Below are 17,500 nucleotides of genomic sequence, written 5' to 3' on the forward strand. Positions count from 1 at the left end.
TTTATAAAAAAAGAAAGAAAAAACATTCAAATTCGTAAAAAAAACACGTGTACTTGCGGTCAAAAAGGTTGGTAAGTGTATATCACTGTGCTGTACATTAGGTTACAAGTGTGTTACTGTAATGAATGGTGTGAAATTTTGAATTCAATGATATAATTAACAATAGGCAAATATACAATAGTGAATATGCAACGATAGGCTAGGCAACGTCACCAAAAGAAAATAAATTGTTATTCGAAAAAAAAAATGGAAAATATACCTTCTATAATAGATGGATAAAATGAAATTGCCGTAGCTTCGTCGTCTATCCTAGTATCCTAGGTTTAAACCCGTGCCGTACCTATTACTTAAAGCGTTTTCCGCCATTTCGCAGCCGCAAATTGTTTTTTCAATCGCGATTTCGTAAACAGCTTACGGACAGGACGAACACGTGCATTTAATATACTAAAAATTTTCCCTCCCCTTTTTTTTGAATTAAGTATTTCTCGGCCATGTTTCAACTTAGGGCAACTTCACCAAACGGGAGTTATTATTTTTCGTGTTTTTTGTACTTAAAAAATTACATAGTTATGTGGTTTTTGAATTTTTAGTTTTCATTTGATCTCTACAAAAGTCGAGATCCTGATATTTTGGCGTACGCCGATTCGAAAAGGATTTATGGTCAAAGTGCGTACGAACATTATTGCCCGGAGATTATTCCGGACCCTTTTGAATATCTTCGGCGAGCACCTATGATTTCCTTTTCGAAAATTGGCACTTTAAGACATCAAACTTGTAGAGTTCGAGACGCTGAGCATTAATCATTTTTCAAATTTTTGCGGAAATGAATATCTTGGAAGTTTTCGGGTGGGGAAGTTATGTGTGCGGGGGGTCGTAAGTATTACATAAATTCGCGAAACGTCTACAATTTAGCCTCCAATGACCCATCTATTTTTTTGACAAGTCCTATGGAACGGCAACCGGGGAGTATTTTCGGTCCTTTGCAGGGGGGTCGAAAAACAAATATTAACCAAGATATCGACCGATGAATAATGGTAGATTACCGCAGCGAGTCCGAATACCTGGCATCATGCGGCAACTGTATAATATAATATCAAAAGTTTGGAACATTCGTAAAAAATAACCATAACCCCTACAGCTATAAAAAATATGTCTGGTAAAAACTGGTGAGCGATGAGGAGACGATTATCGCAGGGAGTCCGAATAGCTGGCATCATGCGGCAACCGTATGCTAAACCATTACTTTGAAAAATTACTAAAAAATAACCGACGTCCCTACGGCTATAAAAAATACGTCCCTGGAAAGGGTAGGTAGTGTGCTACCTTGTGAATACGTTTTCAGGGATATGATTTGAACTGGTTAGCGATGAAGAGATGATTACCGCAGCAACGCACCCTTTCCAGGGACGTATTTTTTATAGCTGTAGGCTGGATGGTTGATTTTTAATAATTTTTTAACGTGACATTTTAGCATACCGTTGTCGCATGATGCCTGATATTCGGACTTCCTGCTGTAATCACGACCTCGTCACTTACCAATTAAAAAGTTATCATTAAAAACTTATTCACAGGATAGCAGACTACCCACCCTTTCCAGGGACGTATTTTTTTGGATGATCGGGGTAGTTGTGGGTTTTCATCAACATATCTTTGAGAACGTATTAGACTTGTAGTGGTCGCAAAACAAGTATTTTACCCCTGTAATCATGTACCAATATACCATTTTCTGGACAACTCGACCTCACCACCCCTTTATGCAAATTGTAAGTATCCAAAATGCATTTCCCAAAAAGGGGACATCCTAACGAAGCCAGGGATGTGCTTGGCTAAGTCGTGGTACAATATTTCGATTTTTAATGAATTATAAACCGAATCGTTTCTACCGGAGTAGAGTATATTACGTACAATTGATACATATCGTACGAAATAAAATATCATAAAGCAACCGTTTGCTGAACTAAAACTTTGAAAAATTATTTTAAAAAAACCCACGGTCCTACAGCTACAAACTATACGTCCCTGTAAAGGGTAGGTAATCGGCAATCCTGTGAATAAGTTTTTAGGGATAACATTTGAACTGGTGAGCGATGAGGAGACGATAGTATGGTATGGTTGGATTCGGGAGGCCCTAAGCTATCTCGGATTTGCATTGAAAAAATTCCCAAGTGTCTAGAACGGCCGTCCGGCAGATAAGTATATGTTTTACCGCATGGTTGCCATGCAATCTAGCGGTAAATCGTAAATATTCGCCTTTAGACGGTCGTAGTATGTCGAGTTTTGGACTTAGAGCTCTGCAAGTGGTATGGTTGCATTCGGGAGGTCCTAAGCTATGTAGGCTTTGCATTGAAAACATTCTCAAGTGTCTAGAACGGCCGTCCGGCAGTTAAGTATATGATTTACCGCTGGATTGCAACTACAAAAATAATTTTTCCAGTTATAAGTCCTGGACGCCGTAATTCTAAGTTGTTAACTTTGAAACTTTTACACCGAGTAGCTGACGTGTATACCAATCGATAGATATGCTACTTATAAAGGTGGTACGAGAATTGTAGTTTTTGTGACGGTTCGAAGTGGAAATACTGTACCGCTGTAAATGTGCTCATACCCCCCCCCCCCTTTGGAACATATCTGTTTTTCCGTTAATAGTAGATACTCGCTTTAAGACGATCGTAGTATGTCGAGTTTTGGACTTAAAACTCTGCAAGTGGTATGGTTGGATTCGGGAGGTCTTAAGCTATCTAGGCTTTGCATTGAAAAAATTCCCAAGTGTCTAGGACGGCCGTCCGGCAGCTAAGTATGAGATTTACCGCCGGGTTGCAATTAAAAAAAATTGCGTCGCAGTTACCCCACTTCACCTTACACATAATATATTATCGTAATTTAAAACAAAATATTATTATATAATATAATATAATATACGTATTTGTTTTTAAGGTGGTACAAGTTAAAAGTTTATTGATTTAAATCTCATCTGGATTACATAATTAAGGGATTATTCTTATTTTTCATTGAAACGTCTATGAAGTCTTTCCTCGTATTGTTTTATTTTTCGCATCTGAGTTTGTTTGTTGGTTTTCGTTAGTTTAATTGGTTTAAATTTCCCATCTGGAAATTGAGTTTGGAAGGGTTAGGTGAATAGAGCTTGTTTATACGCTGTATGATGATTTTCGAAGGTTAGATTATATCCATATTATATACTATACTACAAATGCATGTGAATCATTTCATTCAAGATTTAATAGTAGTTTTTATCATCATCATCCAAATCTTCATTTATTCGTGAAAGTTTTGAAAGATATTCAGACCGAAACATACATTAAAATTAGAAGCAGTCATACAACACAACGCAGACAGGCAAAAACTATTTCTAAATATCAATTTATACTTAATCAAAAAGATATATATATACGAGGAGAAATTTCACGTTTAGAGTTTATCTCCAAAGTATGCCACAAAAATATACGTAAATGATTATGACTTAGTATTGTTTTGTTTGTTTTAATCGTAAATGATAATGATTATTGTTTTATTAACATTTTTATTATATTTTTCAAACCATTTTTATTTTATATGTTAATATATTGCAAGACTGATATTTTTTACAGCAATACGGTATTAATTTTTTGTAGGAGTTAACACTATCTTTTATAGGAGTTAACACTATCTTTTGTAGGAGATAACACTACATTTGTAGGAGTTTACCATTTCCCGTTCCGATGACGTCAGTGAGCACCGTCCAACGCCGTCTCTGCTGTTTCTATTTGTGTAGTGGTGTGTACATCAATTCGACTATGAGTACTAAAAATAGAAGCGGTATACTGGTCTTATGGTCAGTCCGCAGTTCAACGTCAAAAGACATTAACAGTTACAGTCGGGAGTCGGGATAATAATAATTATAAAATATTTCAAATAAATAAATCAAAACAGGTATACTACCTTATTTAATAATAATAATAATATAAATGTTTAAAACAAACAAAACAAAAATGGTACCTATTGTCCTATTGGACTTTTGGTCAAACTCGTGAGCTGCAAATTGTCTTATACCATATGTTTAAAGTCAATACAAGTAAATTTCATCCTTTGTATTGTTATAAATACAATATCTTAAAATAATTGTAATTTAATTGTACCATTTAATCGCATTTATTTTGGAACTCAACATCTAATAATTAGAAGTCTTTTTATTACATAAATATAATATTAATTTAAGCAATTTTTATAATTTCACCAAGTACGGGGTGCGGCATAATGGACTCCCACATTTCCGAGGTGAATTAAAAAAAAACTATACAAGATATGGAAATTTTTTTTTATTTATTAAAACTACATTAAGTAAGGTTTTTTTTAAAGTTATTTTTCAAAAATAATATTGTCCAAATGATTGTCTTTTCGATTGACGCACATTTGGAGCTGTTTTGGAAAATAATCTGTAATGGACTAGCCATATTTCAAAACATCATTAGCACGTAATTAAACTGATTAGATAAAAGCGGTTTGTTTCACTGGGCTAGGTCATTAATAAGGTTTTTAGTCGTCACAATGTCGTGGTCAGGTGAACAACGTGGTTTCGTTATCGAGGCGTTTTTCAAAAACGCTGAATGTGTGACTGCAACACAGAGAGCATTTCGTACTCGATTCGGTTTAAATCCAAACGAAAGTGTCCCTGATCGGAAATCGATTTTGAAGTGGGTACAAAATTTAAGAGCAACGGAATCTGCAATACCTAAAAAACCGGTTGGACGTCCCAAGTCCGCGAGAACACCGGAAAACATTGCCGCAGTAAGAACATCGATAGAGCAGTCTCCGTCGCGTTCTGCTCGGAAACATGCCTCTGCTCTCGAGATATCGGATCGAACGGTAAGGCGAATTTTGCACTGTGATCTTAAATTACACCCATACAAGATTATGGTAACTCAGGAATTAAGTCCAACAGATTGGGGAAAACGAAAAGATTGTTGTAATGAAATCCTTACGGTTGTGCCTCCCAACGCTATTGTGTGGAGTAGCGACGAAGCACATTTCCACATTTCTGGCACAGTGAACAAACAAAATTTTCGTTATTGGGCTGCTGAAAACCCTCTAAAAATACACCAACCTCTTCATAGTCCTAAAGTAACAGTTTGGTGTGCTTTGTCCCCGGTAGGCATCGTGGGACCTTATTTTTTTGAAGAGGGTGGTGTTACAGTTACTGTGACTTCCAACCGGTACTGCGAGATGTTGGAGAACTTTTTACGGCCGAAAATTGAAGAGTACGAAAATAGTGATGCCTTCTGGTTTCAACAGGATGGGGCCACAGCTCATACGGCCCGTTGTTCTCGTGCTGTATTGCAAAAAATGTTTCCTGGTGGCCTGATCTCCTTAAGGGAAAACATAATATGGCCTCCTCGCTCCCCTGATTTGAGTCCATGTGACTATTTCTTATGGGGATATCTCAAAGCTGAAGTTTTCAAACATCGACCTAGAACCATTGAAGAACTAAAAGTGGCCATCCGTCAAGAAATCTCCGCGATTCCACTCGATATGCTGGCGAGAGTAATGGAAAACTTTCGAGAACGGCTCCATATGTGCGTTGCTCGTCAAGGCAATCATTTAGACGATATTATTTTTAAAAAATAACTATAAAAAAACCTCATTTAATGTAGTTTTTATAAATAAAAAAAAAATTTCCATATCTTGTATAGTTTTTTTTTAATTCACCTCGGAAATGTGGGAGTCCATTATGCCGCACCCATTGTATAAGATATATATTAATAATATTTTCTCTTATATTTAATATTAAATTTAATTGTTTTCTTCTTTTTTGTTTTACTTTATTATGTTGTAATATGATATAACATAAACTTTTATTTTTAGTTCATTTTTAATATGACTCAGAACACTCGAATTCAAGCATGTGCTTATTGGACGAGCTTGAAACTTGTTTATTATGTCTATATTGTATTTTTCGTTTGTTGCAATAAATTATACTTTTAATCTTAATTTTAAGTGGATGATGTGTCATTGTAGTACATATTTAATAGTTTTAGATTCCCGCCATATCACGGTTTATCATAATTTACATTTTGTAAACATTCACCTCTTAAATAAGAGAATTTCGGCCATTTTGTCGGCTTCATAATTATTACATTGTAGGAAGAGGGAGTCCTCTATCTAGTATTTTTATATATCTGTGGTTCTAGAGTATTTTTTAATATTAATTATCGAACCAAAATGGGGCCTTTAATTTATCAAACAGATAACATATTTTTCGGATCGATAAAAGATAAAAATCGTTTATGCAACAGACAATATTCTTATCGAACTGATTTCTGTATTATCGAACCAATAACTACTTATAGGTCGTTTATGCAACTCGGTACTAGTATAGACCACTAAAAATATTACAATGTACCAGAGCATATTTTAACATACAAAGTACGTGGTACTAGTGCCCCCCAGTAATATTTGAATGCTACCCAATGGCGGGTGATCGTGCCACTGACCAACACATTCTCATAACGACTGATGTCAATGTCAATTATTATTATGTATATAATATATTAAGAACATAAAACTATTTTAAGCTCTCGACTCTTGTATAGTTTATCCCATATTATAAAATAAACAATAATATTTTTTTGAATGTAGAACGTGTCACATGAGCACAATATTTGGTTGGAATTGTTTGTATATATTGATATAAAATAATACACGTAATTTTAACAATGTTATCAATTTATTTGGAAGTCATCGATCGTCACCGTAAATTTGGGTGGGAATAACGTGCTATGTTACTACATTTTACTACATTAGATACTACTCCTGTGCTCCTGATGAAAAAGACAGGTCACCATACACTCTACAGGTAAATTGTATAATAAAATGCCAATACTTGTAAAAACGGAGGATTATGGGTACGCTAGAAGCAATAGTTAAGACGGATATATTCCACTCCAGAATCTTGCATTTAAGACATAAGTGTAACATAACCACGAAAATCGTTTGATCCAATTTAATTGAAATTTTAAATTTCTATTTCCCGATATAGGAAATGTAATATTTTCATCAGGTAAACATTAATAAGTAACTTTTATTTTAACTAATAACTAACCTTTTGATCCAAACAGCAGCCAATATCAGTATTATAATTTGTTGATTCCGTTGTAGTGTGTATATGTGTAATTATTGCGGTCGATGTAGAACCCCCCCCTCATATACGGCCTTGTTCTCAATCACCAATAATTGCTTAATATTTAACAAAACTTCAAACAATTAAAACAAATAGCATAAGTACATTATCATTTATTTCTTGGAAACGTCAAAATGAAATAACTGATGCTATTTCATTACATATTGCTAAACAAATTACAATTGCTATGTCAAAGTTTGAAGTGTTTAGTATTTATTTAGATATTTTCCGTAAAGAACAACTGCCATTTGTAGTACGATATGTGAATGAAACTATAGGTTGTGTGCAAGAAAGATTTCTTGCAATGAAAAGTACACATTCGACAACAGGACATAGTATTTGAAGAAATTTGCTAAACTAATAAATTAGGTATTGTGAAAAGAAAATTGAAGTTCAAAATCATATGATGTTGCATTAAACTTAAAAACATTTAAATCTGCTCTTCCAAAGGTAAATATTTTCTTATGAAGTAAAGTTTTATATAATATATAGTATTTGGCACATTTTAATAATTTTTTTTTTAAATTATAATTTATTACGGGTTATTAAAGCACTTACAGCAATTTTCAAGTGGGCTGATTGAATCTCATCTTCAAAAGCATCTGTATTTTAAAGCAACAGTGATTTTATCATTTCCCTTTTGTGAACAGCTGATATTTTAAGATTAACGCTGCCTGTATCTAGATTTCTACAATCAACATACTTAGATTTAGCAAATAATTCTTCTGCAATAGAAGGAAATATTTCAAGTTTCAACGAAAAATGTGTGTAAGTGATTTTCATAAAATGTTATAAAACGCTAGGTTATCATCAGACACATTGGTAGCATTTGTCAATATTTGAACTTTAAATGCTTATAAAAAAAATTGTGACTAAGGATTTTTAATATTTTTCAAATATCATAGTAACAATATAGTAGGAGCCTTGTATTCAATTTTCAAGCTTTTTTACCAAAAAATAAAGTTTTATTGACATTCATAGAAAAAAATACTAATACAATTGGAAACTGGAAATGTTCCAAAACAGTTCAAAACAAATCAAAATATTTTAAAAATTTTATCGTGTATAGAAAATGCAAATATAAACGACCGGTGAAAATTTCATGTATATACGTTTATTTGTTTTAGAGTTACACTAAAAACCAAAATCGATTTTCTCAAAAACAGATTTTGCGTAAAAATTCCCGTTTTTCCTTAATTTTTCTTTTGTTTTTCACGGCGCTTTTAAAAACCATTGGGAAATTTTTACTGTCCTAAAATAGACACAAAAAAAAATAAAAAAAAACATACATCATTATAAAATCAATACATTCATCGCTTAGCTCAGAATCTAAAATGATTTTGTAGTTAAAAATTTATATAATTAACTTGCATAGGTAAAGATGGAAAATCTAATACAAGGTTCCACGTAAGTAGGTTATTCTGTAATCATAAAATATAAAAAAAGTTATTAAGTAGGTTATTCTGTAACCAAAAAATATAAAAAAAAGTTTTTCTTAGTTATTTCATGTTCAAATTTTGACGAAATCAGATATTTAAACAAAGAACGATTTTAGTTTTGTGTTTTATTTAAAAAAAATGATAGTGAAAAAATACTAATAATTCAACTAAACCGGCTACTAATAACAACGTAAATATAATATAAAATATCCTACTCATAAAGGTCTCCGCTCGAAATCGTTTTTCGTAAATAAAGATATTCTATTATTGAATTAGAATTTAACACCATTCATTACAGTAACTCACATGTAACCTACTTTACAGCAGAATGACACCGACCTACCAACTTTTTTATTTTTTTGTTAATAGATACTTATCAACTGGACTTTCATTTGGAAACTTGGCTTTTTCTATGCGAATGGGCGATCGTACAATAGCGAAAATTGTCCACGAAACTTGTTTAGCTATTTAGGAGGAACTTGTAAGTGATTTTATGCCAGTTCCCACACAAGAAAAATTAGCGAGCGTAGCTATGGATTATTATAATCGTTGGGGTACCTGGATTTTTCTTTATTGCTTCTCCATAACTGCTTGTATTATTTAAAATACAAGTTTTGGCATTATTTACGATACCAATTGAGCTGCGTCGCTGACGAACAATATAGTGTTTTACTCCGATTGGCCATATTATACCCATAGATCTGTCGAACAACTGTCCAGCACTTCACAGTTTAATAAAAAAGATTTTCTGGGCTTAGATATTTCTGGTGTACCTACCAACTATTACATTGGCAACATATCTACCTTCGACGTCAGAGGTCTCATCAATACTAACCCATATTTTTTTTGTTTTCAACGTATTTTCGAATAGAATTAATAGTTTCATTAAAACATTTATCGACATAGTTTTTTTCGCAAAGTAGACTCATCTGGCATTTTTTTATCTGTATGTTTTTCTAAAAAATTACTAAGTAACTTGTTTATCAGTTTATTGAATGAAATATTCGCAGATAACATAGCCATGCAAAGTTCTTTATTAAAAATGTTTGTTTTATCATTGTTCAATACGTTATTTAAGGGTTGTTGAGGTTTTTAATTTTTTTTTTTATTAATTGTAATCCATTAATATGTTTTTCTCTTGAAATATGTTGCTGAATTGAAAATGTTTTTCAGCCGCCACTTTAATGTTACAAATTGTACAGGGTAAAATTTTCCTCTTGGATCTTGAGCCATCAAGTTATTTTTAACAAAATAATTAAAAATGTATGACAATTTTTCTTTTTAAATCTAAGATTTGAAAATTAATACGTTATTTCTCTTTTATACTGATTAGTTACAATGGTAACCCCACATAACACAATTCATCCATTGGATATATATTAGACATCCCAAATATCCATTTTATGTCCAGTACATTTGGGACATTATGTAGATATCTATTAGATATTCATAAAAAGTAATTGGTAGATAAGCCACAGTGGATTTTTATGGATGTCCATTAGACATTGATATTTTGTAATTAGTGGACTTCCCATTATATTTGGTAATATATATACGTTTATTAGATATCCAAAAAAAGTTTAAAATATGCTCATTATATAAATAATATAATATATAATTATAAAAACTTTTTGTAGATATATTAATATATCTACAAAAAGTTTTTATTTTTATAAGTCAATAACATTATATATATAATATTCTTATATATATTATGTTATAAAAGTAAAATTTGCTTCGACCGCCGTGTTCGCAGTTGCCCGTTTGGCGCGGTATTAGTTGTCCACGGTTAGACTGATTATAGTGTTAACTGTAAATGTGTTAATTTGTAGAGTTGAAAGTTTAAGTTTAAGTTGAGTGTTGACTGTTGACCCTCTTTCGCGCGACGCGCATGCATACCCGAGCATTCAGACCCATATATGGTATCTCGGTAACTTTATTTTTTTCATTAAAGATACGTCTTACTCTGTCTTTAAATGTTGAAATAGTTTTGAATAATTCAATAACAAAATTTAAAGACTGAATAGCGTTATCAGATAACACATTTGGAATTTTTTTCTGAGCATTTCTAATCGATTGCAATAATGGCACACAAAATTTATCCCACAAACGTTTAATTTTATGAAATCCATATTCCTTTTCTCCAATATAATATGAAACAAAATTAGCAGTCAAAACATTCAAAGACTTTACTGTTGTCTTTGATTTGCTGCAAATTGAATTTTGTTTTTCAAATTGTAAGCGCTTTATTCTATTTATGTCAATTAATGTTACTTTTACTTGATTCATAAAACGTTTGGTGGTTAAAATTGGTGTTTTACATAATGGACAGTTTTTTAAACATATTTCTTTATTATTTTGGTTCATCCATTTTGTTAAACCTATAGATTCAATAGAGTGTCCACAATCTTCTAAGTAAACAAACCTAAAAATATAATAACAACATACATACAGGAAAATTATAGTTCTATAAAATATGAATTAATTATACTTGTTATGCGTAGATAAATTTTATTTTTATTTACACTAAAAAACAAACTTCTTATTTTAAATAATTAAAATGTCTCATTCTAGTTATTTCCGATTATATTCCAAATCAATATGGTTTTTCATCTAATATGTCAACCACAGAGCATAAGAGGCAATGCTCTTAATTTAATTAATTCTTTTATTTCTAATAGTTCACAATTTATAATTGTAAATATTTAAATTCAGCTTACAATTGTATTCCTCTTGAGGGTTTATGATAATAAATACTTGGGTATTAAATTTGTTAAGATTATTGTAATATCTGTACATTTCGTTTTTTTTCCGTTATAATTTAAATTTAACTCAATTCATCCGCATTCAAGTTTTTACTTATAAGATAAGTTGCAACATTTGGATTTTGTTTGCATGTTAAATTGTTGTTGTTGGGATAAACTATTATTATTATTATTATTACCTTGCATCCGGTTCATCGTCATAGCCAAAAAGTATTGTAGTTTTTTTATTTTTTTACATAAAATACTTGTTCTACTGTTTAGATATAATTTTCGTGTGCATTGTAATTTTTCAGAAATAAATAATTATATCAAAGAGTTTGTTGAATAAAATATTTAAAGGGTTATGTCCCTTAAATTTAAATTTTAAAATGGCGTTTGGTAATTTATCAAAAAATAATTGACAAAAACAGTTGCAATCTACTTTAAAACATGAACAATTATACTCTTCATAAGAAGTGTAATTTACAGAGGTCAAGTATTTTTTTTTGGATTTTCTAAGTCGAAACGCCGTTCTACTATATTCCTTTCGTTTTAAAATCTATGGTAGGTGCCGTTGCAGTATCAGCGACGATAAATATATATAATATTTAAGTAAACAATCAATTGTATAGTAAGCCAATTAAAAGGAATATTTCAAATTAGTAGTTATTAAAAAAAATTGAATGTTTAAATTAGCTATAATGAAATAAAATAATATTATTTTATTAATGACTTAATAATAGCATAAATTAATTAATGCACACAAATACCATTATATCCACAGATTTTTGTTCATTTGATTTTATTGGATACTGCGTAAATTTCACTTTTTTGTCACATAAACTGAATCCAGTCATGCCTGTTAATTTTGTATTTATTCCTAAATTGTCTTCAAGTATAGATATGTACCAAACATTTTCTGCAAAAAATTTAATTCCAACACGATAAATGATAAATGATACACACAAAAAATAAAAATCTACATAAATATATATATTAATTACTAAAAACATCTTTGAGTGAATTTTCAGGTTTGTTCACTAAACTATTCAATAGGTGCAACCACTCATCCAATTCTTTATCTTCATCAAATTGAATGTAGAATGATTTGACTTTGGTGCACAAGTATATAGATGTCTTGTTTGTACATTTATCTACACGTTTTTCAATATTTATGCAAGACTTTAACTCAATTTGTCTATAATGAAATATTTAAGCATTGCAATAAATGTAGTTAAAAAATATAACAAAATTTAATTCATGATAAATTATACTTTTTAGGCAACGCATTTTTAATCCATTTGCTTTTATCGGGATAGTATTCAAGGCATAATCCCATAGTAGAAACTTCTCTTAATACCAAAAATATTTTTTTGTTACTACTGGTTAAATTATATCCCATCTTTATAACGCCATAATAATTATAATGGGATTGGTCCCGTCTTGCCACGGGTAGGCAGTATTTCTGAAAACAAAGTAAAAAATCTACTGTAGCTCATGTACAATACACATGTTCAATTTGTTTAGTGCATTATTATAATAATATAATACAATTAGGTAATATTTACAGCTAAACGGTTAAACCACTTCGCCATTTGACCGTAGAAAGCCTGTGACAAGTTTATGTACAGCCCTCCTCGTTTACAGGTAATCACAACACCACTCGACATTAATCGATTTCGAATGATGGCCCACGTGTTTCGCTGGTTGGTTAGACTTAGAGTTGACCGTCTACAGTTAATACCACTATAACATAGTATCGGTCATCGCCTATCGGAGTCTTGATGCTGAAAAGCAGATGAAATTGCGTTTTTTAGAAAAGAAATATATTATGAAATATATTGAATATGTCGTAAAATAATGTGTAGAACTCTTTGTATGCCCCATTATAGAACGTATTTGAGTTAAATCGACTAGTGACTACCCTACTAGAAATTCTGCGCACGCTTATGGACAATGGTGTGATTAAAAATGTAATATATTATCTTCAGAGCCGTGTTATGGGGGGGGGGGGGGGCAAGGGGGCAATTGCCCCCGGGCGCCGTAGTTTTGTAAAAGTAAGGGGGCGCCTTAATTTGAGCTTAATATGCTACCTGTGGCCCCGAAAACCAAATTTATTATAATTTTATTATTATATATATTTTAGTATTTTAAGATCTATTTTAGAATCATGTATAATAATATGGTACAGTCAGTGCCAAATAGATTGGCTTGGCGACGGCGAGTGATAAAGAAAAACACATTTCTCCGTATTTAGATATTATCACCAATTATAACTAATTATTTTTAAATTGGTATTAGTGATATTATTAGTATAATGTACTTATATAGGTACTATAATACAGGGTTATTCAAAATGATTCATCCAATTTAAATACAAATTCCAATACAAAAGTTTTCTAAAAACTCCCCGGAGCATTCAACATCACGGACCGATTCGGTCTCCATCCACCAAGTTTATGATACAAGTCTGAGGATACTTTTACAGTTTGTCACAACACCTGTCAGCAAGCTGCAAGCTGCAAATGTACCAAACTGTGTGGTGAGATTTGCAATAGAGAACAAAACAAAATTATGGTACGACGTCATTCAAAATCGATCAATGTCCGCAAGCTGCAAATTTAGTATTTTGTGAGTATTAGCTATTTTTCTATGTTCCACATGTAAATACTAAATACTTTCTTAGAAGACTCCATTTTAAAGTTTTCTTTATTTTTATATTTATTGTTTTTTTAATGAGAAATTATACTCATAAAATTTATTTCGTAAGCTCAAACAATTCATTCAAATCTTTAGTACCTAATAGGTTTGTTGATTATATTAATTCCGAACTCGGTGTTATTTCATTTCAGTACCGTTTATCATACATAAATAAATAAATAAATAAATAATATTATGGTGGTATTTTAACTCATTTAAAGATGAGTATTAATAATAATATAGTTTTTTTTTTTTTTTTAAATATGACTTTATTTTGAAATATTACAATCTATACAGGGGTGTACAATAAGTAATAATTATGGTTAAAAGAAGAAAAACAATGAACTAATGATAATAACATGTTAGGAAATCTCTCATTAGAGACACCTAGTGGCTTTACAAAAACATTTACAATTTATTACAATGACATTTAAATTTAAGCAATTTATAAAATTTTTAAGTCACGGCACCATTTCCGCTTAAGTCGTCTCGTTGGATTTCCGGGTAGTGCTGGTAATAATATAGTTATAAATTAAAAATTAAATTGATAATATAGTATTCTTCATTTAATTTTGTTAACGTTAGGTATAACAATTATTTTTACTTTTTCAGTGAATGAATACTTTCCTTGTTAAAATGGATGAATTGCGCCAAAATTTCAGAGAAATATCGTTGTACCCTACACTTAATGATCTCGAAATTGAAGAACCCGATTTACATCCTAATATAATTAAAGGACCTTATCGAAACATTGAGCATTATTTGGATGTACAATTCAAACTATTAAGAGAAGACTATAATAAAAATTGCAAATCAAATCATAAATGTGTAAAAATGTGTTACGAAGATTGTGGATTTTGTACAATAATAGTTGAAAAAACATTACCATGTGGGCATGTACACAGTAGTGTAGCTTGTGGATTAAATGATAATGAGATTAAATGTGAAAATATATGTAATCGTACTTCAAAATGTGGCCATAAGTGTAAAAAAAAAGTGTTATAAGCCATGCAAAGGGTGTGAACATCAAGTATGTTTAATATTCTATAGTGTCAAATTTGTTTTGTTAATAAAATATTATTTACAGGTACAAAAAGTTATACCAGACTGTTCTCATTTAATTACAGTTAAATGTAAAACTACACCAGAGCGTAAGCATTGCACTGCTAAATGTAATCGAATTTTAGCATGTGGACATAAGTGCAAAAGTATTTGCGGAAAAAATTGTTCAGAGAAACCATGTGATAATATTTTATAATATCAATAATATAGTTACCGACAGTACATAGTTTCAACTAACGACGTCGCGACGATAATAATAGACAACAGAGGTCTCTCCCGGGGCCCAGAATGACAGGTATAAATATAATATAATATTATGTTATACCTAATGTTTCAATTTCGATAGTTGATAATTTTTTTTTGTAACAATTTAAAGTAAAATGTCAATTGTCAATAAACCTAATAAAATTATCAAAATGTTTGGGCTAGCCATTGGGGGGGGGGGGGGGGGGGCTAAAGCCCGTTAGCCACCCCCTTGGGTGCGCCCTTGATTACAACCCTATAGCTGATTTGTACCCCATAGAAGATCTAGATGATCTCAATAAAATAGAATATCAAATTTTATTAGACAGCGAATATAGCAAAAAAATTGTGAGTGATAATATATGTATTATATTGTTCTTAACAATATGTTAATATTTTATTTAAATTATCTTTTTTAGACTATTATAAATATGAACTACATTTTTTAAATTCACTTAGGTTTATGATCTATCCAACAATATTGGTGGGAAAAATGTAAATTCTTCAGTAAAAAAATGATGATTCAACTTTTTGATGATAAATTCTGGGTTGGGAGCCAAAAGCTGATATGTGAAAAAAATTCAATTTTCAGGTTTTAAGTGTTATGTGTAGTAAACAATGAATATTTTTTTGTGTCAAAATATGATATCTGTAGCTCTATTATCAAATGAGATATTCAGCAATAATTAAAATGATATGTTTCGTGGAAGAAAAAATAGTTTTTGTCTATCTATGATATGTTACTTATCATAATGGATAATATTTTTATTTTGTGGCAAAATATGATAAGTCCTTATTTGGGACGAATGTCTCTTCGCAGGAAAAATTTTTTGTCGGATCCATATCCGTGACGTCACTGTTATCTATGCACGTCTCTGTGATACCATTCTGTATAATCAGCGATACAATAATATTGATACTAATATTGAATGTAATAAGATAAAGATTCGTCGTCTTTTTAATAATTTAAATATATTTTTATTAATTAATTATTAAAATGTTTAATTGTGAAGTTTGCGATTCAAATTATAATTCTATATCCGGTTTAAATAAGCACCATAGGATTAAACATATAAATATACCTAAAAAAAACCTGTTAAAAAGAACATATATTTTTGTAATAATTGTGAAGAATCATTTGCTTTAAAGGCAAATTTAATTAAACATGTAAGAACTCATTTAAATGATCAACGATTAAACATGTTATGTTCATTTTCAAATTGTACTAAGTCAATTTTTTACAATAACTGGATTAGAGTTGTATATTATAATTTTATTGTAACTAAAATTTATTATTTTACCACTAGGTATGTCCGTCCTCAAGTGATTTATGATTGACAATTCAATTTTTTGATATTACATTATATAATAATTGTTTACTACGGTTGTATAATTTCTACATTCAATATTGGTATCAATTAAACATTTTAATAATTAATTAATAAAAATATTTTAAAATTATTAAAAAGACGACGACATTCAATATTAGTATCAATATTATTGTATCGCTGATAATACAGAATAGTATCACAGAGACGTGCATAGATAACAGTGACGTCACGGATATGGATCCGACAAAAAATTTTTCCTGCGAAGAGACATTCGTTATTTGGGCACTTATCATGTTTGGACAGATTTAATAAGATACCACTTATCATATAGCTTGGCAAGAAAATACAATTCAAATTATGTTATCACATACATTACATAGAATAGTTGTTATAAATAAATTGTATTACCTACCGGTATTTTGAGACTTTACAAAACAATCACAGATTATAATAACAAACTAATTTTATTCGCGCTCAATTTACGATTTCATTGTCATTGAATATTATGCATCATAATATGATAACTACATTAATATTAAGAGGGTGCAACACCAGTCGTTTTGTATTGAAAATATTACGTTCGTATTTCAAATGCTACGAAGTCAGTAATAGTCGTAGACTCATAAGTAATACATTGTTTGAAAGGTGGTAGTTTTTGCTATGTTTTGTTGGAATCAGATATTTAATATTGTAATTAATTATCTAAAATATAAGCAAATCAGTATTTACAAAATGGTCTTTTTCTATGCAGTAATGCTCGCTTGTTAATACTATTTTCAGAAATCGGTTTCCAACAAAACATAGAAAAAA

At 30.7% G+C, this 17,500-nt stretch overlaps 1 protein-coding gene across 1 annotated transcript; it reads left to right on the forward strand.

Annotated features, from left to right (window-relative positions):
• Positions 1-4,542: 4,542 nt before the first annotated feature.
• LOC132953695 (uncharacterized) lies at positions 4,543-5,619 on the forward strand. Its single transcript, XM_061026063.1, has one exon. The coding sequence runs from the start codon at positions 4,543-4,545 to the stop codon at positions 5,617-5,619; it is 1,077 nt and encodes a 358-aa protein (XP_060882046.1).
• The last annotated feature ends 11,881 nt before the right edge of the window (positions 5,620-17,500 follow it).

Source organism: Metopolophium dirhodum, chromosome 1 (genome assembly GCF_019925205.1).
Source record: "Metopolophium dirhodum isolate CAU chromosome 1, ASM1992520v1, whole genome shotgun sequence".
NCBI lineage: Eukaryota > Metazoa > Arthropoda > Insecta > Hemiptera > Aphididae > Metopolophium > Metopolophium dirhodum.

Excerpts from the sequence above, each read along its gene's own strand:
- LOC132953695 (XM_061026063.1), top strand. The coding sequence starts at position 4,543 with ATGTCGTGGTCAGGTGAACAACGTGGTTTCGTTATCGAGGCGTTTTTC.